This window comes from Salvelinus alpinus, chromosome 2 (genome assembly GCF_045679555.1).
Source record: "Salvelinus alpinus chromosome 2, SLU_Salpinus.1, whole genome shotgun sequence".
Classification (NCBI taxonomy): domain Eukaryota; kingdom Metazoa; phylum Chordata; class Actinopteri; order Salmoniformes; family Salmonidae; genus Salvelinus; species Salvelinus alpinus.
Genome location: NC_092087.1, coordinates 125,078,274 through 125,104,550, shown reverse-complemented (window position 1 = coordinate 125,104,550; position 26,277 = coordinate 125,078,274). Strand labels below are relative to the sequence as shown.

At 44.3% G+C, this 26,277-nt stretch overlaps 2 protein-coding genes across 3 annotated transcripts; one reads left to right on the top strand and one right to left on the bottom strand.

The window, feature by feature from the left end:
* The first annotated feature begins 378 nt into the window (after positions 1 to 378).
* mrpl45 (mitochondrial ribosomal protein L45) lies at positions 379 to 7,164 on the top strand. The gene is made up of 8 exons (XM_071390525.1): positions 379 to 671; positions 1,274 to 1,475; positions 1,782 to 1,899; positions 2,265 to 2,363; positions 4,948 to 4,996; positions 5,687 to 5,836; positions 6,290 to 6,463; positions 6,824 to 7,164. The coding sequence occupies exons 1-8, from the start codon at positions 609 to 611 to the stop codon at positions 6,920 to 6,922; spliced, it is 954 nt and encodes a 317-aa protein (XP_071246626.1). The 5' UTR covers positions 379 to 608; the 3' UTR covers positions 6,923 to 7,164.
* On the bottom strand, positions 7,095 to 26,060 carry LOC139568594 (metabotropic glycine receptor-like). 2 transcript variants are annotated; one of them, XM_071390523.1, is made up of 12 exons: positions 25,376 to 26,060; positions 24,094 to 25,207; positions 23,311 to 23,419; positions 19,053 to 19,137; positions 18,520 to 18,746; positions 15,411 to 15,479; positions 14,257 to 14,366; positions 13,809 to 14,047; positions 13,335 to 13,473; positions 12,652 to 12,754; positions 12,417 to 12,566; positions 7,095 to 11,984 (listed from the first exon to the last, which is right to left on the bottom strand). In XM_071390523.1, the coding sequence occupies exons 2-12, from the start codon at positions 25,023 to 25,025 to the stop codon at positions 8,601 to 8,603; spliced, it is 5,547 nt and encodes a 1,848-aa protein (XP_071246624.1). In that variant the 5' UTR covers positions 25,026 to 25,207; positions 25,376 to 26,060; the 3' UTR covers positions 7,095 to 8,600. The 2 variants fall into 2 exon arrangements, with proteins under 2 accessions (XP_071246624.1, XP_071246625.1); XM_071390524.1 differs by having other exon boundaries at positions 24,094 to 25,204.
* Between the last annotated feature and the right edge of the window lie 217 nt (positions 26,061 to 26,277).

Here is a 26,277-nt window from a genome sequence, read left to right as displayed (position 1 = left end):
TGATGGTAGGTGCGGGTATGAGGTCCTGTATAAATACAAACTCACTTCCTTGACAACTTCTTTCAGAGCATCTCTGAGATGCACTGACTTCTGCAGAGGCCATATCAAAGGCGCTGCATAGTCATTCTGACGTCTGCATTGGCAGTGCAGCACTTACGGTCAGCATTTACCGGCTCTGCAGAAGTCAGGGCATTCATACATCTTGTGCTTTGCGGGACAGCGCAGAGCTGTTGTAAAGGAAATTGTCAAGGAAGTGAGTTTGTGTTTATACAGGACCGCCCGCCCTCACCTACCATCAACCAATCATGCAGAGTAAAATGGAGCCCTCCGCATTGTTACAACAGTTAAACATTTGGCCACACCTTGTAGATATATCTTTGATTTTTTGTCTTCTGATCTAAACATCTTTGATCTATAAACCAACAATAACTGAAAGCAGATTCTCATGATTAAAAAAACCTAAACAAGTAATAGTTTATTATAAAATGCAGAGCAAGGCAGAATAGCCAAAGTGACCCCCAAAACGTTGCAAGAAGAATCGTAACAATACGCAGCACAGCGCAGATATATTGTTCTTGAACACACCTCAAACTGAGCTGACAGCAAATATGGCGATGTCCATGAGGAGGGCATTACTGCCTCTGCATCGGATGAGATTCAGCAATTTGAAGGTATTATTTGAGAGAATATTGATTACATTAGCTATACATTTCACATAATTCATTGAAATGTTGACTGCTCAGCCCGAGAAAATGCCACCGAAAAAAGCTGTAGGTTTATAATCAGCAGTAGCTAGCTAGCTAAGTTAGCTAACCTAGCTAAACCCAGCAAGCAGATCTTTTTGGAAGGCAACTCTTGCTAAAACAGTACATTTTTCAACTGACTAAGTTTTAAACCAGTTTAGCTACCTCGCTAGTCTATACTCATTAATCAATCACCGTAGCCAACCTAAAATGCATGTAACTTAATAAGATGTCATAATTGCATTTTATAACACTGTTTTCTTCAGTCTCTTTGACTAGCATCATCTGATTTTTGTATTTATTTCTAAAAACCAAGTTGTTTGTTAAACTAAATGCAAAAACGAAAATGTTCTCGAATGTACCATCATATTATGATATTAACCATACAATAATAACCAATTGATAAGGATGTGCAATTCTCTTATCTCCGTGAATTTGCAAACCACATGAACAAATTGTGCTATAACCTTTATGCATAGACTGGTACTCCATGATTTCTTATCTAATCCACCTGCTTTTCCCTCATGCAGAATGCAGAGGCTTCGCTGGAGGTACGGTATCCCCTGCCCTTTGTTGTCCCGGTAAGGACCAAGAAGCGCTACTTCATTCCCCCCGCAGTGGGGATTAAAGGAAAGGCAGCAGCGTCGGCAGACCAGGAGGCCAAAGCCAGAGCGGCAGGTGTTGTCCTGAGGCAGGAGTACATGGAGAGAGCCATCAACATCGCCTGCACTGGTACAGACCTGTTTAAGTGCATTCGTACACTTTTCAAAATGTCAGACAGTCTGGCACTACTGCTGATGACTGCATATCAGCAGTAGTGTAAGACTTATGAGCCATTTGAGAATAAATGTTGTAGACTTGTTCTAAAAGCAAGCTAGACCAGTATAGTATTAGCATATACATTATGGTCATCTTAAAGTTAAAACCTTCAGTTTGTTGTGCACAGAATCAAAGTTAACAGGGTTGCCACTGTTACAATGAAGCAAATAATATACATAGTCACAATAACCAATATCTCTCTCCTTTCCACTACCACAGCGGGAGTGTTTGACCCCTATATCCCCCCAGAAGGTGATGCTCGTCTCTCCAGTCTGTCCAAAGAGGGTCTGAAACAGCGCACAGAGCAGATCAAACAGGGTGCTGCCTCCCAGCTAGCGTGAGACACTCTTCCTGTGTCACACTCTAACATTGCCCGCCGCCCCATTGTTTATCTTTTTGTAGGATATTGAGCGATCGTTCCTTATCTTTCACACACACTCAAATACTCCCAGCTAGCAAAGACTGTCTGTCATGTACTCCTTAGATATTCTTACTCTCTGTTACTATTAGACTTAGAATGAGTACCTATTTGTCTCTTATATTGCATTAACGTCTTGGCATTGAAACAAACCCGGTTACACTTTAAACAAACTTTTATAAAGGCTTTATAGTCCATTCATGAAAGCCTAATAAAGGGTTTATGAAGGCTTAAAAGTTGAATTTCATTTAAAGTGGGAACACCAAACCTTCTCTCCACTGCAGGATACGCAAGATCAAAGAGCATGACGCTGAGTTCACCACAAAGGCGTTCCCAGTGAAAGCTCAGGAGATCTTCGTTGACGCGCACAACGCTCTCACACAGTAAGAGATACACTCACTCTCATATGACCCAAATCAACTGCTCCCTATCCTGCTTACACTCTTGGCTACCAGGCAAAGATGATCTGTGAAAGGGGTGGGTGGTGTCCCCAGTTAATCCAGTGAGGCATTTCTAATGGAAGTGAGATAGTGACTCACTGTGCTCATGATGGATATATTGCTTTCACTGATATAGCTTGCTGTGAAAGTCTGTTTAGGCTAATCTTGTTTGTAAATCTGAACTAGCTGATTTGGCTTAGTTTTTCGGCTTGCTCATTAAGAAAATGCAACAGTAACTTGAAACAGTCTAACCAGGTCTTGTCTTGAAGTCGCCTAGGCTAGCTAGTGCTAGCCAACTTCTTTCGCCAATTAGCTTCAGGTGATTAGTGTGTGACCGTGGCGAAGTTGGTTTGACATTGGATAGCCTTGGATAGCCTATCTCTGGAGCTAGTTGGTTCAATAAATTATACAATGTAAATGGGACAATATTTTCATTTTGTCCGTCTTTTAGTTGTCTCCATAAATACTTTCAATATTTGTATATCAATTTCTACAATTTATAGTTTGTCATTGAAATAAGGTACTATTGACATTTAAAATATTGTTCCATGTACATTGCATTCAGAAAGTATTCAGACCCCTTGACTTTTTCTGCATTTTGTTACGTTACAGCCTTATTCTAAAATGTATTATATACTTTTTTTTTTCTCATCAATCTACACACAATACCCCATAACGACAAAGCGAAAACATAAAAAGCAGAAATACCTTATTCAGACTCTTTGCTATGAGACTCGAAATTGAACTCCGGTGCATCCTGTTTCCATTGATCATCCTTGAGATGTTTCTACAACATGATTGGAGTCCAACCGGGGTAAATTCAATTGATTGGACATGGTTTGGAAAGGCACACATCTGCCTATATAAGGTCCCACAGTGGACAGTGTATATCAGAGCAAAAACCAAGCCATGAGGTCGAAGGAATAGTCCGTAGATCTCCGAGACCGGATTGTGTCGAGGCACTGACCTGGGAAGGGTACCAAAATATATCTGCAGCATTGAAGGTCCCCAAGAACACAGTGGACTCCATCATTCTTAAATGGAAGAAGTTTGGAACCACCAAGACTATTCCTAGAGCTGGCCGCCTGGCCAAACTGAGTAATCGGGGGAGAAGGGCCTTGATCAGGGAGGTGACCAAGAACCCGATGGTCACTCTGACAGAGCTCCAGAGTTCCTCTGTGGAGCTGGGAGAACCTTCCAGAAGGACAACCATCTCTGTAGCACTCCACCAATCAGGCATTTATGGTAGAGTGGCCAGACGGAAGCCAATCCTCAGTAAAAGGCACATGACAGCCTGCTTGGAGTTTGCCAAAAGGCACCTAAAGGACTCTCAGACCATGAGAAACAAGGACTCTCAGGTCTGATAAAACCAAGATTGAACTCATTGGCACAAGCGTCACGTCTGGAGGAACCCTGGCACCATCCCTACGGTGAAGTGTGGTGGCAGCATGCTGTGGATGTTTTTCAGCGGCAGGGACTGGGAGACTAGTCAAGATTGAGGGAAAGATGAATGGAGGAAAGTACAGAGATCCTTGATGAAAACCTTCTCCAGAGCGCTCAGGACCTCAGACTAGGGCGAAGGTTAATCTTCCAAAAGGACAACGACCCTAAGCACACAGCCAAGACAGTTCAGGAGTGGCATCGGGACAAGTCTCTGAATGTCCTTCAGTGACCCAGCCAGAGCCCGGACTTGAACCCGATCCAACATCTCTGGAGAGGCCTGAAAATAGCTGTGCAGCGACGCTCCCCATCCAACCGGACAGAGCTTGAGAGGATCTGCAGAGACGAATGGGGAAAAACTCCCCAAACACAGTTTTGCCAAGCTTGTAGCGTCATACCCAAGAAGACTCAAGGCTGTATTCACTGCCAAAGGTGCTTCAACATAGTACTGAGTAAAAGGTCTGAATACTTATGTAAAAGTGATATTTCAGGTTTTTATTTTGAATACATCTGCAAAAATGTCTAAACCTGTTTTTGCTTTGTCATTATGGGGTATTGTGTGTAGATTGATGGGGGAAAAATGCATTTAATCAATTTTAGAATAAGGCTGTAATGTAACAAAATGTGCAAAAAGTCAAGGGGGCTGAATACTTTCCGAATGCACTGTACAGTGTGTATTTTACCGATGGTCCCTAACTAGCCCCATGGGTATATCAAATGTCAAACCAAATTGACCATGGGCATTAAAATCTGGTCGTGTGCAGCTGCGCTCCAAATTGATGATTACTTGGGTGCTGCCAGCTTTTGGCATGTGGGCAAGTTTGAAGTAAACACAACCCGAGGAAAACTGTTACAGTCCCATTCATTCCATGACATACCGTTTTTTGCTATCTCGAAAATCTCAGTTTTGGTCGAGACTTACTTTATGACCAAAATGATCCTATTTACACTTTGTAGTCAATTTTGAAACCAGAATAAATGTTTTTGGCTCATCGATGCCATAGGTCACTATCAAAACAAGAAGTTGCTTTTTAGGGGCAGTCGCTCTTTTAAGTGTATCACCCTTCTTCTGTCTGTGTGTTTTCAGGTTTAACAAGGAGAAACTTCACTCCCTTGTGACAGAAAGGTGTTACCCTGTAAGTTCTCCTTCCTTCAGGCAGTTATTGTCACCATCACCAGTACACTTGCTTTAACTGTTACTGTTTGTACAATACACAGGCTATTTATTTCAACATGTATATTTATCCTCAGTTCTATTTGCACTGATACAATCCCAGTGTTATCATGATGTCATGAAAATTGCTGCTGCTGCAAATAGTGTGTGTGGCTGCACTTTAGGGTTGGGCGGTATATAGATTGTCATACCGTTTCTGTACCATACGGGGGTATGCGGTGTTACCAGAAGTGCACACATGGGGCTCTGTTTTTAAACGCTCAAAACAATTTAGGCAACAGTCCTCTCGATCCAGGAGGGAGTTGAATGTCTCTGCTGTAAGCAAGACGCTTGATCTTGACGACATCTAGCCAGTTAGCAAACCAAATGCATAGCTGCAGCCCTGGCTTGGCTATCATTTCTTTGACATTTCTTAGTTATAAGTAGTGGGCTAGCACATACCGACCTCACATGGTCTCTATCGCCCAAGCCGATTGTACTTAATTTTACGGTACAGAATTAACCAGGTATTTTACTAAGAAATAGTATGATCAAATGTTAATTATACTTGTAACCTATGTTATAACCTATAAGTTACTTGTTGTGTTTTGTCTTTGGGATGCTCTTTTAGCTTAGATATGGCATTAGCTCACTGTCTGTCCATCCTGTGCAGGAGATGGTGAGGGGGAACCGCTACAAGACGCTGCGGTGGCATTTCGTGGAGTCCCTGGAGCCGCCCAAGGTGGTGCACGCCCGCTGCCCAGACATGGTCAGCAAAGGCAACATGTATGGGCAGGTTACGGTGCGCATGCACTCCAGACAGGTGAGACGGACAGTCGCAAACACACGGTCTGTCACTCCGAAAATGGTTGTCGTCATTTTGGAATACTGTCACGACGAGCCATTAAACAAGTATATAACACACAGGTTGGGTACTATGGAATCCCACATTTTGAAACGTTAAAAGGAGACAATGGCGCTATGCTTAGCTTTAGCTATAAGGGTCTGCATTTATTTATAGACTGAAACATTCACATTGCATTAGCATAGTAGTAATGAGTGAACCAATTAGTAATGAGTGAACCAATTCTCTCAACTCATTCTCTTTTCTCCTTCCCCCCTACCTTTTCCTGCCCCCTGAATCTGTCCCACTCTTATGGCTGAACGTAACCACTCTAATGTTTACATCATCGTTTCACCATTATCCTCAATAAGGGTTGTGTTACCTGAATTAACATAATTCCTAAATTGTTAACTTGTGTGTTCTGGTGGTTAGACCCTGGCTGTCTACGACCGCTTCGGCAGACTGATGATGGGGAGCGAAGAGGAGCCCAGGGATGTGCTGGAGTACCTGGTTCTGGAGAGGCACCTCGTCAACCCATACGGCATGTGGAGGTTACATGGCAAGATAGTACCAGCCTGGGCCCCAGTGAAGGAACCCGTCGTCAAGGTGACCTTTCATAGGAGTCTGTAGCAAGATTACTGATTTAAAGGGGCACGTCACAAATGAATGAGGTTCAAAAGTGGTGATGTGCCCCTTTAACACTGTTTACCAAAGGGTTGATTAGAAAATGATTAGATGACTAATGAAATTCCTGAATACATTTTCAGTTCATTACCTGAATGGATTTTAAATGATTTTTTAAATGTACTAAATCTCTGTTATTTACCATATGTGTTTTGTCTCAGACCGTTTTAGGACTGGCCTTAGATTTCTCAGTAACTTGTATGGTACACACAAGCTAATATGAGAGCTCATTTGTCTGTGGTTGTAATTTCTGCTCACTGGCTTTTATTTGCTCTGTTTCAGACTGTTATGATCCCTGGCCCGGAGCTCAAGCCAGGCGAGGAATTTGAGGGGCTCAACTATGAAGTGCCCAAGCCTAAGGCTGTGCAGTGGCACAAATAGACCACAGGTGGGAGCTGTAATTCTGGGCCAGCACATACGATCACATTTTTTTAAAGAAACCATGAAGCTACATTTAGTTTTCTTTCTGCCTTTATATTAAAAAAATACACTGTTTGTTACACCTTACACTTGTATATCTCAAACACTTCAAATAATCCATATTGTCCAGATCTGTAGAGATTGTATGGTTTATTTCAATGGTGAATATATTACATGTTAATTTAAAGAATACAAAAATAAAATGTCCCATCTCTTTTTTTCATACCTTTTTGGATTTCAGTGAATGTATAGTTATATCAGAATAATCGACTTTTCATTGGCAATACATACAAAAATAACTGAAATCAAAAGAGATAATTTTCAACATACAAAAACGATGCGTTGTGTAATGATGGTGTTTGATTCTACTTAACAAAAAGACACAGCACACCCATTCAAAAAACACATTACATGCATCAAAAAAACACTCCCAAAACGAAGTTGGTCCATTGCGGAAAACACGAGGCAACACATGAAGATGATATCACCACTGTACGACATTTTCATTTTCACTGAATGAGGAGATGTGGCAAATATGGGTGGATACATTTGGTAAATAAAGCATGGAAATGGTGAATAAATCAATGACAAGGGCCTTATGTACAGTTTTAGCGGGACTATACTGAGGTGCAGTTGTTTTAGGGCAACTGTTTCCAAGTTGAGTTGTATGCTTAAAAAAAGAATGAAAAAAGGTTTGGTCGTGCATCCTCAAAGTGCAGATATACCTTTTTTGAAATATGTATTTATTATTCTGCTAATAAAATTGCTATTGAAAATTATTCAAAAGAACAGATTATAGCTAAATCAGTGTTGAATTAGTACGATTTAAGTTCTCTGTTAAAGTTAGATGTATTATGTTATTAATATTAGCACTGTGTCTGTGGGGACATGATTATGTTGTTCTACATTACTGACATTAAATTTGATATCCTTGTAGCCACGACTGTGTAATTGACACAATTGACTTTGAAAAAGCACAGATAAATATTACAGCTGGAAAGCTGTCCTTAAATAGTTTGGAATGTGTTTATAGCAGGCAACAAAAGGACATGCATCACCACCGTTGTAATCAGTGATTTCCAAACTCCTGGATGTGCTTCCAGGTTAACCTGAAGGAGCACTGGTCTAGTGTAGATTATATCCCTGTGTGTCTATAAGGATTTATCACCAGCTTCGTAAGGCTCAGGCTGTTACTTTTTAAACACATTGTCAACCTTTTATAGCCATGGCAATGGGGTTTTAACTGTGTGATACAGAAGAGCCCATTGTCACTTATAAACACACAAAGACACAGAAAACAATATACCTCTCTAAAAGGAGTAAGAAGAAGGAGAGGGACTGCATCCAGACGCTTTCTCTGATTGAGAACCTGGGAGGGTAAATGTACCTCTGGTGGGCAGAGCTTTTGCAGATCCTGGCCCAGGGACGTATTGCTTGTGGAGCAGTGTCTTTCTGGGGAGTGTTATGGATGGACAGTCCAGGGGCCTTTGCTACATTCAGGTTTGCAGAGGTCATGTCCAATTCATTACCCCCCCCCCCTGCTATAGGACATCTTTGCACAGTGACCCAGTCAGTGAATCGGGTGTAACAACCCACTGAGACCATTCTTGTTCTAGCCAGTAACTGACAGGCCTGGCGTTTACAAGTCGGATGGGAAGACGAAGGCTTCTGCAGCACTTTCGGCATCGTCTTCCTCCTCTTCCTCTTCAGGAATGTTTTCAGGATCCCATGTAAAAATGTCAGAGTTATTGTCGTGTTCCGTGATGGATGAGGGGGATGATGGTGGTTTGGTCCCTTCCATCTCCCAAGGGCACATAGCATCACGCCGAGCCAGGGGCACGTTAGCTTTGGTCGCCTCTGCCCCCTGCGTGCTGCCGGCTGCAGATTCTGCAGCGTCGCCCTGTTCCATAGAGAGTGCACCCTGGGTCTCTGTGACGTCCTGTCTGCCACTGGCAAGGATAGTTTCCTCTTTCTCTGCAGACTTTTCTGGTTCATCAGTTTCCCATGGGCAAATGTCTGCTTGAACACTTTCTTGCTTTTTTATCTTCTCTGGTTCTATAGGATCCCTGGTCTCCCATGGACAAATGTCTGCCTTGGTGCTGTCCTGGCTTTTAGTATTTTCTGACTCTTCAGCTGGACCAGTTTCCCATACACAAACATCTGCCCTAACACTGTCTTGCTTTTTCATCTTTTCTGGTTCTTCGGGGACATCAGTTTCCCAAGGACAAATATTAACTCGAACACTGTCTCGTCTTTTCTCTTTTTGTGTTTCCTTGGAGATATCTGCTTTAGTACTGTCTTGTCCATTTGTCTTGTCAGTCTCTCCAGTCTCCCATGGACAAACATCAACTTTGACACCATCTTTCTCCTCTGTCTTTTTTGGCTCCTCAGTTTCCCGTGGACCAACATCCGTTTGAGTGCCATCTCGTCTTTTTGTCTTGTCTGGCTCATCATTTGCCCCAGTTTCCCAACGATAAACCTCTGCTAGAACGCTGTCTTGTCGTTTAGTCTTTCCTGTTTCTATGGAGACAATTGCCAGAGTGCTGTCTTGCTGCTCTGTTTTCTCAGTCTCCCAAGGACAAATATTTACTCGAATGCTGTCAGTCTCTTTTGGATCAGCTTGAGTTCTGCCTTGAGTTTCCCAAGGACAAACATTTGTACAAGGGCCGTCTTTTCCATCTGTCTTTTCTTGGTCTCCAATGTCCCATGGACAAATGTCTGTTTTTGCAACAGTGGTCTCCTGGGAAAATGATGTTTTGGTGATCTTTATGGTTATGGGTGGCATTGGACTCTCCTCTTCCCAAGGACAAAGTACTGTCAAATCTTTTGGTGGGTCAGGGAATTCCCATGGACATGCTTTTGCTAAGGGGACACTTAGTTTTTCAGGGGCAGATTTAGCTTGCTCTGTGCTTTTTGTTTGTACATCTTGTTTCCCAATGCTTGGCGTGTCTGTTGATTCCCAAGGACAGACATTCTCCCGTACACCGTCTTGGGATTTAGGGGTCTCTTCAGATTCCCATGGACAGACATTGGCATGTATTGTCTCCTGACATTTTGGTGGCGCATTACGTAATCCCTTGTCCTCCTGTGGATTAACATTTTCATAAATAATCGGCACCTTTACTTTTTCAGGGAAGGAATCACCCACATCCCAACGGCAGACATCAACCCGTACACTCTTTTGGGGTTTCAGGCCGTGAGAAATCTGTGGCATTTCATCAGTTTCCCAAGGACATACATCTGTTGGTTTCTTGTTCAGACCCTCTGGTTTCTCCTCAGACTGGTTGGACGCTGAGGTAATTGGGATAGTGGAAACATCACCTTCCCAAGGGCATACATCTCCCCGGACACTCTCCCGTCTTTTAAATACTTCTTCTGATTCCCAAGGACATACACTGACACGTGCAGGCGCCTTTGGATCCTCCTCTGGTTCCCCCAACTCCCATGGGCAGATGTCTGCTGTGGTGCTCTGTTGTCTCTGTGGGGCCTGCTGGGAGGAAGCAGGAACATCCCATGGGCAAATATCTGATTGGGAAACACTCAGAGCAGGCTTAATTTGGCTACCTCTTCTGTGAGTGGAAGGAGTCTTAGCTGTGCTATGTGCAGTGTTTTCCCTTGAGATGAACACGTTTTCATACATACTGTCCTTTTGCATGTCCTCTGAGTCCCAGGGATAGACAGTGGACTGTACAACCACTATTCTCCTAGGACTTCTTTCAGAGGAATCACTTGAGGACAGTCTGATTGCAGCCTGTTTCACGAGGACAGGTTTCACATCTCCTGTTGTCATACTTATTTTTTGCTGTGTCCTCTTGTCTACGCTTGAAACGCTACATTTCTTCTCCAAGTTTGAAACACTTTGTGATTTCGTTTCTGCGCTGGAAATGCTTGGCGTTTTTAATTTTAATGCTGCGATGACGGCGATGGCGGCTACACTCCCCTGGCTTTTTCGGGATATTGAGTCCAGTTTCTTTACCGTATCTCCTGCTGTCTCCTTTTTGGATTTTTCCTTGATGCTTGCATCCACAGATCCTACGAAAGATTTCACAGAGAGCCATTTCTGGGTGGAAGTGCGGAAGGAGAAGGCCCGCATGTCCTTTGCAGCCTTTGGGGACCCAGGTACACTAGTGGAGATGGGAGCCTGGGGTCTCGGGGACTCGCATTCTGCCTCTCCGCCTTGTGAATCCCCAGCAGGACTTTCTGCTGGGGTAGGAACAGGTAAATGGTCCCAGGGGCAAATATGTTTCAGTATTGGTGATGATATACTCTCTGGGCTCTGTGGTTCTTCCTCAGAGGGAGCAAAGGTAACGTGTGGCTGGTTCTTATTGGCAGGGCGTTCCTCCGCCAACTCCCAGGGACACACTTCGGCCTTGTCATAAGACTGGGATTGCACAAGGGCACTTGAGGTCTGGTCCTTGATAGCGATATCCTGTTGGGACTGCCCTTGCTCGCCTGGGGTATTTCTTCCAACCCGGTAGGTGTCTTCCAGACTGTGGGCTTTAGTGGACGCTAAACTCAGTGACTTGTGTAGCTTGGTAGGTCCAGGAAACAAGAGATTGTTATCGACTGTAAGGTTTTGGGCACTGGCCGACTTACAGACCAATGGTGCGATATCCAGCGAGTCTGTCTCAGAGCGCTGTGAGCATCTCTTAGCTAGATTCGCCCTTAACATGGTGTCGTGCAAGGAGGGGTCTTTATCGGTTACATAGTCATAGTCACTTTGAGATTTACGCAGCACTGGTGAAGGCTGCTTTACTGGTTCATCTTTGTAATTTATGCTCAAAGTATCTGGCGCTCTCTTACAGGACTCGGCGTGCGTAACATCCCTGCTGCCCAGGTTGACCTCTTTGCCATCACGGCTGCACTGTCGGCTCATGGACTCTGGGATCTCAGTGATACGCTTTATGATGGACCGGCCCAGCCCGCGCCGAGAGATGCGCTTCTTCTGCAGGTGGGGGTTGTTTGCTGTCATCTTCTTGGTCTTGTGGACCTCCAATTGACCATACAATTTCTTCAGCTCATCCTGGTGCAGGTGAAAAGGAAGAGAGAAGGAAGGATAAAGGGAATTAGGGAGGGTATTGGTATGAGTGAGCAGAGGAAAAGCCATAGGGAACAATTAGTTGGGGAAGAGTTATTGTTAAGGACAAGGAGAGCAAGTTTAGGGAGAAGAGAAGGGGCAGGCGGAAAAGAAAACACAGGTCAGGTCTATGCCAGGCCACCTATTGTGAAATACACACAGGGCTTTTTATGTGTAAGTTTATAATGAAAATTCTAATTGGTTTTAAATTAGTATAAAGCAATCCTACAAATGGTTATAGCAGTAATTCAATGTTTATAATTGTTTTATTTTACTAAAGTTTAAATTCTATTTAATCATTTCTCCCCGTCTTGGCCTGGACAGTGCCTGAATAGAAATGGTCACTTAGTAAGGGTCCGGGGCAGAAAGGGAGTTTACCCGAATGTCATCGGGGTCCAAGCTGTGGTCACTCCAAACTGCTGAGGTAAAACTGCTGTTGAGGTACGAGCCGGATCGCCGCAAGTCCACCTCATCCTCATACACTTCCTCTGCAATCTCCTCTCTCCCCGCCCTCGACACATGGAGGAACTACAGAACACACACACAGAGTAGTTATCATGTGTAAGAGACAGATTTATACTTACATTGCTTGTGGAAGAAAATTGCCATGTACCTTGGGTATGAAGAGCAGGGCGAGTGTCACGGTGATAGTGACATGCGTATGGGTGAAGAACAGCAACAGCATCCAGTCAGGATGCAGAGAGGGCATGACAAACCTAAGGAAAATATAGAACAGGAAGACATGTTATATGTCCCTATACAATAAGCGTTTCTCCTGGTGAATAAGCATGTTTTATTCAATGATGTATATAAACCCTGGATTGCTGATGCTATGTATTGGCCGATGAGAGGCTTTGAAGCCACCGGTCAGCCATATTGGCACTCCCCAGAAGAAGCAGTCCTCCATAGGAATTAAATGTTTCAAGGACAAAAGTACATGAATTTAGGTATTTTTTGTTGTAGTGGGCACAGTAACAGAACTTTCGAAAAATTATACTTTACGGAACATGTTATTTTTTGATTGTCTTTTTTATGTTTAGCTCACATAATATAATGTAAAGTATGCATTGTGTTTGTAATAAAATAAACGTATTGTACAAAAAACATGAATAAATACATTTCTACAGCTTTCAAAATATTTTTCACAATGGTGGGGGAGTGCCAAGATGGAGGAGCGGTGGCTTCTAAACAGCGTCCCCTGTCAGTGATCTAGTGTAGGCCTATATACTATAAATCATTGGCTTTATCCCAGTTAACTGCCTCTGTTAAGATCCAAGTATCATGTACGCTGGTTACCGTAGCAGGTGGAACATGGATGATAGCAGCAGCTCGTTGTGTATGGCGATACCTATGTAGCGAGGCTCGTGGAAGGCTGAGGGCACTGGCTTCACAGCACTGCACAGTAAACTGCCCCAGCACAGAAACATCAGCTCGGCTGAGTCAGACAAAGAGACAGACATAACGTTTATACTCTTCTCATACACAAGTAGTGTCAGGCAGTAATGTGTTGTTTTGTCTGGGTTTTTTGAGCTAAAAATCATGTTTGTAAATTGATTTTACCTCTGACCTCAATCAGGAATGTGATTTGTAGCCAGACAGAAAAAGCCAAATCGATAACAGTAACATTCACTGGATTTTTGGTTTTGGTCAATAGGTCTACACAAGAATGCCCGTGTGCTGGAGTTTCTCTTTTCAATATAGATTTTTTTTCTTCTGTATCACCTGGAAAACACCAACAACCCTCTTTTTCAATTAGTGTTATCCACTCACCCACGGCCATCATGTAGTCCCAGCGGTCCAGGTCACAGAGGCTGAAGCCCTGACCATCCGACGTGGTCGATATGATCAGTAACGGAACGTTACGGTCACGGTTCTGTAGAACGCCCGCGGTCCACGCACACAGGAACCAGCTGACGGTCACAACCATGACTCCCAGCAACCTCAGCAGGTGTATGCTGGACATGTAGGGCACTCTCTGGGCTGTGCGCGACAGGAACACCTTGAGAACCCTGTATGTGTGGGAAGTTGACTTGATGTTACTCATTCCTCAGAGACACTTTTTGACACATTTTGAATTACACTAGAGCATACAAACTGATCTGAGTTCAGAGAAAGAGCTCACAACATGTTGATCGACCTGACTATAGAGAGGGGATACACATGCGGTGATACTGACGATACGTGAAATGTAGTAGTGAGAGAGTGCGGTAGTACAGACCTATATATCTTCAGTGTTACCGTTCCATAGACTATGGCAAAGCCCAGAAGTCGCACCCAGCGAAGCAGGATGCATCGGAAGGTGCTGGGCTTGAAGTACAGGATGAAAACCTGAGGGGGAGAGATAGAGAGAGGCATTAGCAGATGATCTATCACGCAAAATCACTCCCTGTGAGCTTAGTTTACCTTGTTTTTGTAGTTACAATAGGCAACAGGCTTTGTGGATAAAAATAATACAGAGCCATAATTGATTAGAATGTGTTTAAATAGAACATTTCTACCTTCTTCAGAGGAGAGACACGTTATGCACTTAGTAATCACAACTGTATACAACAGTACAGAACGTATACAGAAAATGCGCAGTGTACAGGACCGTGTGTGTACATGAGTGGAATTGTATGTGTGCTCTAGGTCGGTGACCGCGGCAACAGTAGATCAAATGGCTGGAGGGCTAAAGGGGGCGGTGTGTGACCACCCCAGGTCATGCCCTACAGAGATGAGAGAGTGTGTCCCTCGGTTGCCCTTTTGTCTGGGCCAACGCTCCACAGTTACAGCAGACTGAAAGGAATTTCACCTTTGTGTCGGCCTTTTAGCGTCTGAATCCCCCATATGTGTTTCTTTAGTGCATCTGTGATACCGTAGTGAAGTGGGAATACAGCAAAGCTCCTCCATTTTGAACGGAGGAAGGGAACACATTAATATGTGTATATCGCACATATGTAACTCAACCTTGTGTTCTAGCGAGCGAAGTAATATGATCAATGACCTACAAGGGCACCACATGCCCCCATCATTTACCATTGGCTTGAACGGGATACTTTGATCAATGATTCAGGGTAGATACATGTGTGAGTGAGTTGTGCAACGACTACTTAATTGGGATAATGAATCACACAAGTGATTGATAACCTATCGCCGGCCATCGAGTAATGCAGAGTTATGCAACGAATACATTGACTGCGTCCCAAATGGCACCCTATTCCCTATATAGTGCGCTACTTTTGACCAGGGTCTATACGGGTGCCTTTGGGACGCAACCTTCCCCCTCCCAACCACCAATCTAAATCCCCCATTACGATATAATCCCCAACCCAACGCAGTGATCTGAAAAGAGCACTCTTATCTCCACACTCACTCATATATTATCTCACTCACCGGGAAGTACAGGAGCAGAGAGCCAAACAGGATGGTCTCTAACAGCAGGAGACCCGATGCCCGGATCCTCTATAGGGGGAGGTGAGATAGACAGAGGGAAGGGGGAAAGGTGAGATGGAGGGAGGGAGGGTAAAGTGGAGGGATGGATGTGGGGGAGAGGGAAGGTGAGGGGGAGGGAAAGGGTGAGGGAGGGCAGAGAAGAGGGAAGGTAGAGATCGATGGAGAGAAGGATGCGGGTGATGAGGGGGAGAGAGGGAAAGGGTGGATGAGGGAGAGAGAGGTGGAAGGGGAGATGGAAAGTGAGGGGAGGGGGAGCGAGAGGAATTGAGGAAACATGATTGGTTCAGTATGATGTGCTTATCTTACAGTGGTTTGATTTCTGATGTCTCTGTGGACCATCGCTGCTCCGTGTTTAACCATTTAACTCTACATGTGTTGATGTATGCAGAGACTAGGCCCGTGGAGCACTATCTTAGAGAGGAAGAATGGCTAGGGGGAGGTACAATTATACTAATGCCCCTGCTGTAATGTGATGATACATGAAGATATACAGGTAACTGCCAAAATAAAGGAAACACTTGAGCAAATGAGGGGTACAAGTACATTACCGTTCAAAAACTTGGGGTCACTTAGAAATGTTCTTGTTTTTGAAAGAAAAGCACATTTTTTGTCCATTAAAATAACATCAATGTCACGATCGTCGTATTGTGGAAGAGAGGAGGACCAAGGCGCAGCGTGATAACAATACATCTTCTTTTATTAACGAAGACGAACACTGACAAACTATACAAAAACAACAAACGACCGTGAAGCTATAAAACGAAAGTGCAGACATAAGCAACTAACGTAAAGACATAGACAATCACCCAAAACTACCTAATGACTATGGCTGCCTAAATATGGCTCCCAATCAGAGACAACGATAGACAGCTGTCTCTAATTGAGAACCAATCTAGGCAACCATAGACATACAAACACCTAGACTGAACACTGCCCCATAAACATACAAAAAACCCTAGACAATACAAAACACATACATCCCCCATGTCACACCCTGACCTAACTAAAATAATAAAGAAAACAATGATAACTAAGGCCAGGGTGTGACAATCAAATTGATCAGAAATACAATGTCGACATTGTTAATTTTGTAAATGACTATTGTAGCTGGAAACGGCTGATTTTTAATGATATCTACATAGGCGTACAGAGGCCCATTATAAGCCACCATCACTCCTGTGTTCCAATGGCACGTAGCTAATCCAAGTTTATCATTTTAAAAGGCTAATTGATCATCAGAAAACCCTTTTGCAATTATGTTAGCACAGCTGAAAACTGTTGTTCTGATTAAAGAAGCAATAAAACTGGCCTTCTTTAGACTAGTTGAGTATCTGGAGCATCAGCATTTGTGGGTTCGATTACATGCTCAAAATGGCCAGAAACAAATAACTTTCTTCTGAAACTCGTCAGTCTATTCTTGTTCTGAAAAATGAAGGTTATTCCATGCAAGAAATTGCCAAGAAACTGAAGATCTCGTACAACGCTGTGTACCACTCCGTTCACTGAACAGAGCAAATTGGCGCTAACCAGAATAGAAAGAGGAGTGGGAGGCCCCGGTGCACAACTGAGCAAGAGAACAAGCACATTAGAGTGTCTAGTTTGAGAAACAGACGCCTCACAGGTCCTCAACTGGCAGCTTCATTAAATAGTACCCGCAAAACACCAGTCTCAACGTCAACAGTGAAGAGGCGACTCCGGGATGCTGGCCTTTTAGTGGACAAAAAATGTGCTTTTCTTTCAAAAACAAGGACATTTCTAAGTCACCCCAAACTTTTGAATGGTAGTGTATATTGAAAGCAGGTGATTCCACACAGGTGTGGTTTCTGAGTTAATTAAGCAATTAAAACGTCCCGTTCCATCATGCTTGTATAAACATGCCCAGTTGGCCATTAGTTTGGCTACCATGGCTAGAAGAGATCTCAGTGACTTTGAAAGAGGGGTATCAAAGGAGTATAGGGGGTTTAAAGCATGTGTGTCTCAGCCACCAGATCTCAACTCAATTGAACACTTATGATTCTGGCACGGCGCCTGAGACAGCGTTTTCCTTCATTAACAAAACATCAAATTATGGAATTTCTCATGGAAGAATGGTGTCGCATCCCTACAACAGAGTTCCAGACACTTGTAGAATCTATGCCAAGGTGCATTGAAGCTGTTCTGGCGGCTCATGGTGACCCAACGCCCTATTAAGACACTTTATGTTGGGGATTTCCTTTATTTTGGCAGTTACCTGTATGTTGGCCCTACTGTATGCATACATCTGATATCGGATAAATGTATTCATTCGTAAGCTGTCACATAGAACATGGCTTAAGATATTCAATTCATGTTAACACTCAGGGCTCATATTCAGGAGTCTTAGAGTAGTGCTGATATAGAATCAGTTTGGCCTTATAGATCGTGGTGAATAATATTATATGGACAGGGAGGACCTGATCCTAGATCAGCACTCCTACTTTGAGACATTTTTTAAATTCAAGCTCAGAGCCCAGAGTTAGGTATTTCCACATTTCTTATCTAGAGTGACAACGACGATGATGAGTAATGACAGAAGACGTCAAGATGACTAGATTACCTGTGATAGAGCCACAGAGTTTCAGCATATGCTTTATACAAGGAAGCAATATTCTGGCACTGACAGTGTTTCAAAAGAATGAGGGAACAACTTAATTGTTACTTTTAACAGAGCTTCATATCAATTTCCTTCTAAGTATAGACTAAAGTAGCACTGCGAATAAACATTGAAACTTGAAGATTAGTGAGATCTTCATAATGAAACCGAACAGTTAACCATCAATGATGGCTTGTTGTAGAAGTTGCCACTAACCACAGATCTAGAATCATATTTCTCTACCATTAACCTTAACTGTTAGGAGTTACTCCAGAGGTGTATTCATTAGGGACCACAAGAAAGAAAACATAATGCAACAGGGAGGGACTACCTTAACTTGTCCAACAAGAAGCACTCATTTAAATTTTCCGTTGCAATACATTTTGCTACAGTGTACCCTAATGAATATGACCCTCTCACCCACTGGAACTCACTCACCCTGCTGCATCTGAACTGGTAGGCCACCAGCATGCTGATGAACACCAGCAGCATGAAGAAGCCCTGGACGGCCAGCACCCCGGCTCTGAGGAACCGGTCCTCCTCTACCCAACAGGGGGTGCCGTCCTCGCAGCGCCTGCAGCCCGGCCAACAGGGGAGACAGATGGGCAGGGCCGGGTAACACACGCCACCCCCCCCCCCACCGCTGTCGTTCAGAGCACCACCTTCTGTATTAGACACGCACGGGGATAGAAACAAAGACAGCTGGACAGTGACGACAATACATCTTTAAGTATTGTCTTAGAGCTGTTTTTGGCTTACAAGTCAAAAGATTACATCACCTTGACCAGGGTCTTATATAAAGTAAAGTTCTTAGACAAACATTGAATTGAAATGTTCTTGATTGTGTGTGTGCATCCCAAATGGCACCCTATTCCCTACACGGTGCACTAGCCTGTGGGCCCTGGTCAAAAGTAGTGCACTATAAAGGGAATAGGGTGCCATTTGGGATGAAGCCTGTGTGTCTTCTTTACCATCCATTGGGGGGCTGTAGTATCCCTCTTTGCAGCGACAGCAGTACTGGCCCAATCTGAATCCCTGGCCTGTGATTGGCTCACACTGGAAGGTAGTAAAAGCAGTGGGGATTAAAGTTCACATCACAGTACAAGGACAGGGGTAGTTTGAGTTTTGATCAATCCTTGTCCCTGATTGGCTGGAACCTGATTGGCTAGAAGGAGTCTACGCACATGATTACCAAGGATGAATAGGGTCCGTGAGGTGTCGAGTTTGACATGCCTGTATTAGGAGGACTTTATCATTATTGCAATATCCCCACTCCACACCTGAAAGGGGACCTCCTAGAGGAATAAAAAACAATTCAATGCAAGTAATACTTTCTCTTTGGCATATCTGCATCCATTGCAATGTTTCCATCTGTAAACAGCTGTGGACGTCAGAAAAACCAATGCAACCAAGGCATCATTATCTGCTGCTGCTGTAATATCAGCATTTCTGTGTGAAAATGGCCAAAAAAACAATGTTCTCTTGTTATGATAAAAAGTGCTTTGTTGGTATGAATTGTTACAGTTAGGTGACTGTATTGCCTATGCCTGATTGGACTGACATGCTTGGCCGTTCTTGATGGAGATGGAGTGTGTTCCACATGTTCTCTCAGCCAGCCTGGTGTTAGTTTTTCCACCATGATGCTTCCCAGCACAGCAGCACTCAGTCAAGGAAACACCCATTTGGACGCTTGCCCCTCGCCTCCGTGTTAATCTAAGTTAAACCCTAAATGGATATGTAATGCCTCGCTACCAAGAGAATTATCCCTTTTCTACCAGTGAAATCCCATATGCACACACACGTAGGCAGACACACACACACAAACACATGCCCACCCTCAAGTACATGTGCAATCCCACATCAGGTATTGACAGACCTAATGGCTTGCTTAAAGCAGCAACGGTCATCTAAATTGTTAAAAGGTTTTAAAAACTGTTATAATAAATGCAACAGTTGGACAATGGATGAAGATACTCCAAACGTTTTGAGTTTGTATAATCCGTGAGATATTGACTGAATTAGAGTTCAGGGATTTTGGTGGGAGTTCAGGTATTCCATTTTATTGTCAAATTTCACTTTTCTTTCTTAGAATGCACTCATTTACATTTACTTATTGTATCAGGTATTTTTTTAATTATATGTACCTAATTTGCATAAATACACCAGACGTATTTGCAGATATGAATAAATTAACACAAAGGAAAGGAACAGGGCCGCAACCACCAGACACTTGCTCGGTCAACCCTTCCTGCACTGTCTAGACCGCCTCATTTATTACTGTTGTTGTCACGTTCTCCTGCATAATTCAACAAGTGTGATAATAGCCGGATACCCTTAGATTAAAAATAAACAAGCTTGGCTCTAGATTACACCTACAGTATCTAAACATACTTTACATTGTTGGCGAGATCAGACATAATATCACTATAATTCGAGTCTTCATTTTCTGAAGTTGGTTTCACTTCAGCGCATCTAATTTGTAAACATTTCAACTGTATCAAATTATTACTTTTTTCAATTCCACAAAAAATTAACACCCATCAAAAGAAAGTTATTTTTCTTCTCTTTCTTGTGATGTACGCGTCGAGACGGTGTATTAAATCCCTGACGAAGCTTTAGCGTTCGTATAGTTTCAACAGAAAGACAATGTATCCCATTGAGCCCATTACAGCCATTGCCGGGGTGTGTTTGACAGGTCATAACAAACATTTCCACGGTCGTAACGTTAACGGGAAAAAACGACAGGCACAAGCAAGAGTACGAAAGAGTCAGAGGATTCAAATGAAAGGTATCAATCAGCGAGAATTAAGTGACAAGTGGATATTCAACCCTCAAACACAGGAAATAGATGGCTGAAAAATACAAATCCTCAGGTGGGCGGGGTAAACGCGTTTCTACTTAAAGGGTTACATTTTTGTATGTGCCATGGATTAAACTGAACTCAGGCATGAAGGCAATTTAATTATCAGATGGAGATGGCATACATAGTAAGTAATTAAGAAGTCAGTCGGTTGGTAAACATAGCATGGACCTGCACTCTAAAGCCTCATGAGGTACATATCAAGCTCACTCCAGAGGCGTATTTGCTCTATGGCTTGACTCTTACTGAGTGTCTATCTAATATGGTTCATTGTGTGTTTTTTTTATTGCGTTATGTCATTTTGATTGAGAGAGGTGTTTTTTATTTTTCTTAGTTGACTGTTATATGGATTTTTGCAATTGACTTGGTGAGTAATTTGTATGTAACACACATATGCACGCACGCACGCACGCACACACACACACACACACACACACACACACACACACACACACACACACACACACACACGTGAAAGTGAAAGACACATCTGTTTGCCTTTTGAAAAAACCTGATAAAGGTATCAAATCACTTGATTTTAGTGTAGCTAGATCATATAGTTTAAATACAGTATTACATCTTTTTTTAAATTGGTTTTAATGCAAGTCATCTCTTCCCCTTTTTTAAAGAGGCCTTAGCCCGCAATTAAACATGAATCAATTAACTCCTTTTGCAGAAAATTAAATCATCTCTAATAAAACATCCCATTCTACCTGGAAATCAATCTCTCTCTTGTTCCACCTCTGACCTGTCTCTGGATGTTCCATGAGGGGACAGGATGAGACTAGAGAGGGGATGATGCTGATGAGATTGGGATATGGGTGTGCTCCTGTGTTGTTTCTGTCTGTCAGATGAGTGATGGGTGCATGGGGATTGGGGGACGGATGTCGTTCAGGGCTGGATTATCATCTTAATCCTGCAGATCATCCCTCCGCCACCCAACACAGCTATCTTTAAACAGAAGGGCGGGATGAGAGGGAGAGGATTGTGTCGGAAAGGACAGATGAGGATCAAACAAGAGAAGGGGAATAAATAGGGGGTGAAGGTAAAGGAGGAGCAGAGGAGGACAAATATGAATGGATAAGGGGATGAGTGGAGGATAAAAATGTAAATGAAGTAACACGTGAAGGATGGAGGTGGAGAGAGAGTAAAGCTATTTAAAGCGGTTAGGGTTGACGAATGTATTTATATGAATCATATGATGTAACAATACCCACTACTACTACTTAAATACTGCCTATATGGTGACTTACCAAAGTATATAGGTTAGGGTTTGGAGTACTGTAGCTTATTCAACTCAACTCCACCACTTACGATGGAGTTGCGCGGCGACTAGTGTGGATGGCTCAAAAACTGCAGATTTTAGCCCCCAAAGAATAGCCCGCAATTACACAAGACGTTGTTCTGTGTAACTGTGGGCTATTCTTTGGGTGATTTAATCAGTAGTTTTGAATCAAATCAAATCAACATTTTCTGTGACGTCGGCGCTCCAGTACCCTCAACTCCAATGTAAATCATGGAGTTGAGTTTAACCAGTTAGGGGGTTTTGCAGTCTCTTGTGACAGAGTAGCTGGCCAGCCCACTCAAGGTTTGGTTCTAGGAGATTTAGGGCTCAATTCAATCAGATCTGCTTTAGCAGACATCTGCATAGCGGTTGTTTTGGCATTATCGGTGGTGGAAGTGCGTTAGAGCGGTGAAATCCACAAGTGGCTCCTGGCATTATATATACAGCAGACATTGCCATTGGGTGCATGGAGTTGCATTAAGAAAATTCCAATGCAGCCCTGTTTACAAGTTCCAACACTGGACTGTGAGATCTACACCTCGATTAGGCTGATAGAAATCCTCATTATTTTGTTGAACGACTTTCAATTTGAACGTACTTATGTATCTGTAGCCTACACTTTCTCGTTCTCAACTTCTAATGTAGGGGTTTCACCAACAACGAATTCAGCTGGAGAAGTTGTGCCCCCATTCATTTTCAACGAGGGCATGCAGAGAAATGTGCGGGGGATTATGAGAAGGTGAGCGGCGAGAACCCTGCTAGCAGAGCAGTAGAAGAAGTTGAGCTCTGCTCTACTTTATAAAAACTTCAATCAAAGCGAAGCATTGGAGCAAAGCATTGTCAAGAGAAGGAGTTACCTTTGGTCAAAACCCACTGTAATGCGAATGGGATGGGTGTGGCTTCGTGACAATGATCAAGAGCAGCTGCTCACCGATTTGACAGCTCCAACGCTATCACCGGTTAACGCTTGATCTGATTGAATCTAGGCCTTGGTCAGAGATAAGAGGTCCTGTAACTCTTCAACAAAAATTTGGGGTTTAGTTACTATTTTTCCAGGGCTTAAACATTTTGAGAATCTCTTTACCTCCATGGTGGTGCGGTTGCACTGGTGTGTGTTGGCAAACCAAGCGTCCCCCGTGGCACACTGGTTCACATCAAAGCCCTGTACGTTTACATCCACACGGATTACACCCCTGGCACAAGAGCGCGCGCACACACAAAGAGACACATCCATTTCAGTAAAGGAGACTATCCTGGAAACTAACTGGACACAAACAAATAGCAAATAGCAACATAAACAACAAGACATTTTATGGGAACAAATATATTATTATTGTAATTGAATCATCCATATTCAACTCTATCGCCTGAAGCTTGACATTTTCTCTAGATCAACTTCTTTGGCCTTTAAAAGTGCCTTACTTTGAAATGTCAGATGGTATCCAGCAATGGGTAATTCAATCATATCTGCTATTTCAAATGCTTATCAAAGTATCTCCAGTGTGGCTCTCTGGTTACTACTATAGGCCCTACTACTGCTGGGGACAGATATTTTTAGAGCCAGGCACTAAATGTGAATTATAGTCTACTGGGGGCAGGAGTAGTGGGTTGGGGCCATCATAGTCCTTGATGATGGTACTAAACCTATCTACCTCAAATGATGTCATCAGTATGAGACACAGAGAGAGACATGGGTTTGTCCAAATGGCAGCCTATTCCCTATGTAGTGTGCTACTTTTGACCAGGGCCCTCGCCCAACTCGCCCTGGTCAAAAGTAGTGCACTATATAGAGAATAGGGTGACACTTGGTCAAAACCTATATAAGCAATAGAGTGTCATTTTAGACGCAGCCAGGGTCCTAACTGACCTGAACTCAGGGCTGAGGTCGGGCTTCAGGCCGTAGAAGGAAGTGGATAGGGTGAGCAGCCAGCCCGGCAGGAACCGGCCGTCCTCACACTCTAGGAATGGCCCATTGGCCCAGCGCACCCCGCTGCGATTGGTCACGTAGCTATCGCCCCGCCCCCATTTGGGCGTGTCCAGGGTGCTGAGGTCATTGAGGAGGACTCTTTTAGATAGGGTCGAGGTGGGCTGGTTGGAGGAGGCGGGAAACTTGAAACTGCTGAACCAGGTGTCGTCGGGTGCGGGGGCCGGGAGGTGCAGACTTTCCCATTGGCTAGAGAGGTCCTGGAGGAGGATGCTCTGGTACCTGGGGGGGGCAGGGTTCCGGGAGGCGCGGAGCACGAGCTGCGGGGCGGTGGAGGCTGGGTCGGCATCAAAGGTGAGGAGGGCCTGCCGGATGAGGGGGTCGGCCTCCAGAAGGGCGCGCACCAGGGCGTGGTACCACTCCATGTCCTCTCGCACACTGCTCTCCCGCAGGTCGCTGGCCTGGAAGATCATGTTGAGGAAGTTGGCCGTGTTGGCCAGGGCGTCCATGGACGGTCGGAGGGGGACATAGAACCCCCGCGGCAGGGGGCCGTTCTGACCCGTGAGACTGTACGCCCGGTCACACTCCACTATCTCCAAGGCGGAGTAGTCCCCGCTGTAGAGAAAGACCTCTGCCGGCGTCCAGTCCTCCTCTGGGGCTTCCGAGGGGGTCGTGACCGACCCTGAGGGATCGGGGCTGTAGGGGGTGCCCGACTCCCCTGTAGCGCTCACAACGGACGACGTTGGGTCCTCTGACTCGGCTGTAGTCCCAAATTCAGAAACTATGCTAACCTGCGCTGAAAGGAGGGGCGTGAGCAGCAACAGGAGGAGCCAGACAGGGCCCATTCTCAAATCCACTCCCGTTGGGGGGGCCATATACTAATACCCCCCTCTTGTATAATCTCTAGTCTTGACCTTTTTCAAAATCCTCAAATAAATTTCACATTTTGGCCGAGGCTTAGAAAGCCTCATAAGCCTCTTCTCTCATCTCTCTTTATGTCTCTTCTCCTTCTCTCCAGTTGTAGTCATACAGGCAGAGGTGCTCCAGCAGGTGTCTGCTGTAACGACAAGTGGGAGTCGATCATCTGTAGCACTGTCTCAGACACACAACACACCGTGCTCATTTGTGCCTCATAATCACACACTCCTCACACACACACACACACACACACACACACACACACACACACACACACACACACACGGATAAAAAGCATACTCTCTACCTCCGATGGGAATTGGGGGAATCCAAGTGGTCTTCCTGGTTAATCCTGCATGTCGGTGGGAGGGAGACGGAATTGATGGGAAAATCCAGTGCCGTTCCCGCTCAATCCCACTACCATTCCCATCATGTCTGCAGTCAATCTGCCTGTCACTCCCATGTTTGTATTCCCGTTTCCCGACGACGAGTCCCCTGTCAGAGCAGCAGCAGAGCAGCGAGAGACAAAACCAACCGAGATTAGAGAGAGAGAGGTGCGCCACACTCCCAGCCCAAAACAAGCGCTAGCGTGTACAACAGGAGGAGGCAGAGAGGGAGGCGGGGAGTGAGGGAACAGCCCAAAATTGAGGGTCTGAGGCAAGGTGGGGGGAGAGAGAGAGAGCAGGTATAGTAGTGTGTGGAAGGGGAAAGAAAAAGAGTGGCTTTCCTCCGTCTCTCTCTCTCTCTTCTGCACTCCTCCTTCTGTCTGCCTGTTACATTCTTGCTCGCTCCACAGTTCCTCTGTAAAGCATTTCTCGCTCTCACTGTCCACTCTCTCTCTCTCTCTCTCTCTGACTGACGGTGATTACCCCTGCTCCTCAACCTCTACTCCCTCTCTCTCTCTGCCCCTGCCTCTCTCTCTTTCTGTGATTCCCCCTCAGTATGCTGCTGGAGATGCTAATGTAACTGTTGTGCCTGTGGAGTGATGAGAGTGCACATCTGTTGGCGGCAGGGACTGCTGTGTATGTCTGTGTGTGTCTATGTGTGTGTTTTAGTGTGTGCGTGTGTGTCTGCAGCGCAAAGAGGAGAGAGGATGATGCAGGATGAGGGTTAATCCGCCTGTATTTGGGCATCCATCAAAATCGTGCGCTCGATGGATTAACCCCTGGTGTTCCAGCGGGGTCAACCAGGAGAGTGGATGAGGGACCA

What these genes read in the sequence shown, in the direction of transcription:
- mrpl45 (XM_071390525.1), top strand. Translation starts at nt 609, where the DNA reads ATGGCGATGTCCATGAGGAGGGCATTACTGCCTCTGCATCGGATGAGA. An exon ending in CATCAACATCGCCTGCACTG is followed by an intron (nt 1,476 to 1,781) that starts GTACAGACCTGT and finishes CCACTACCACAG; the next exon opens with CGGGAGTGTTTGACCCCTAT. An exon ending in GCGCACAACGCTCTCACACA is followed by an intron (nt 2,364 to 4,947) that starts GTAAGAGATACA and finishes GTGTGTTTTCAG; the next exon opens with GTTTAACAAGGAGAAACTTC.
- LOC139568594 (XM_071390523.1), bottom strand. Translation starts at nt 25,025, where the DNA reads ATGGCCCCCCCAACGGGAGTGGATTTGAGAATGGGCCCTGTCTGGCTC. An exon ending in GCAACCGCACCACCATGGAG is followed by an intron (nt 19,138 to 23,310) that starts GTAAAGAGATTC and finishes ACTACCTTCCAG; the next exon opens with TGTGAGCCAATCACAGGCCA. An exon ending in TCCATGTTCCACCTGCTACG is followed by an intron (nt 12,755 to 13,334) that starts GTAACCAGCGTA and finishes TATTTTCCTTAG; the next exon opens with GTTTGTCATGCCCTCTCTGC.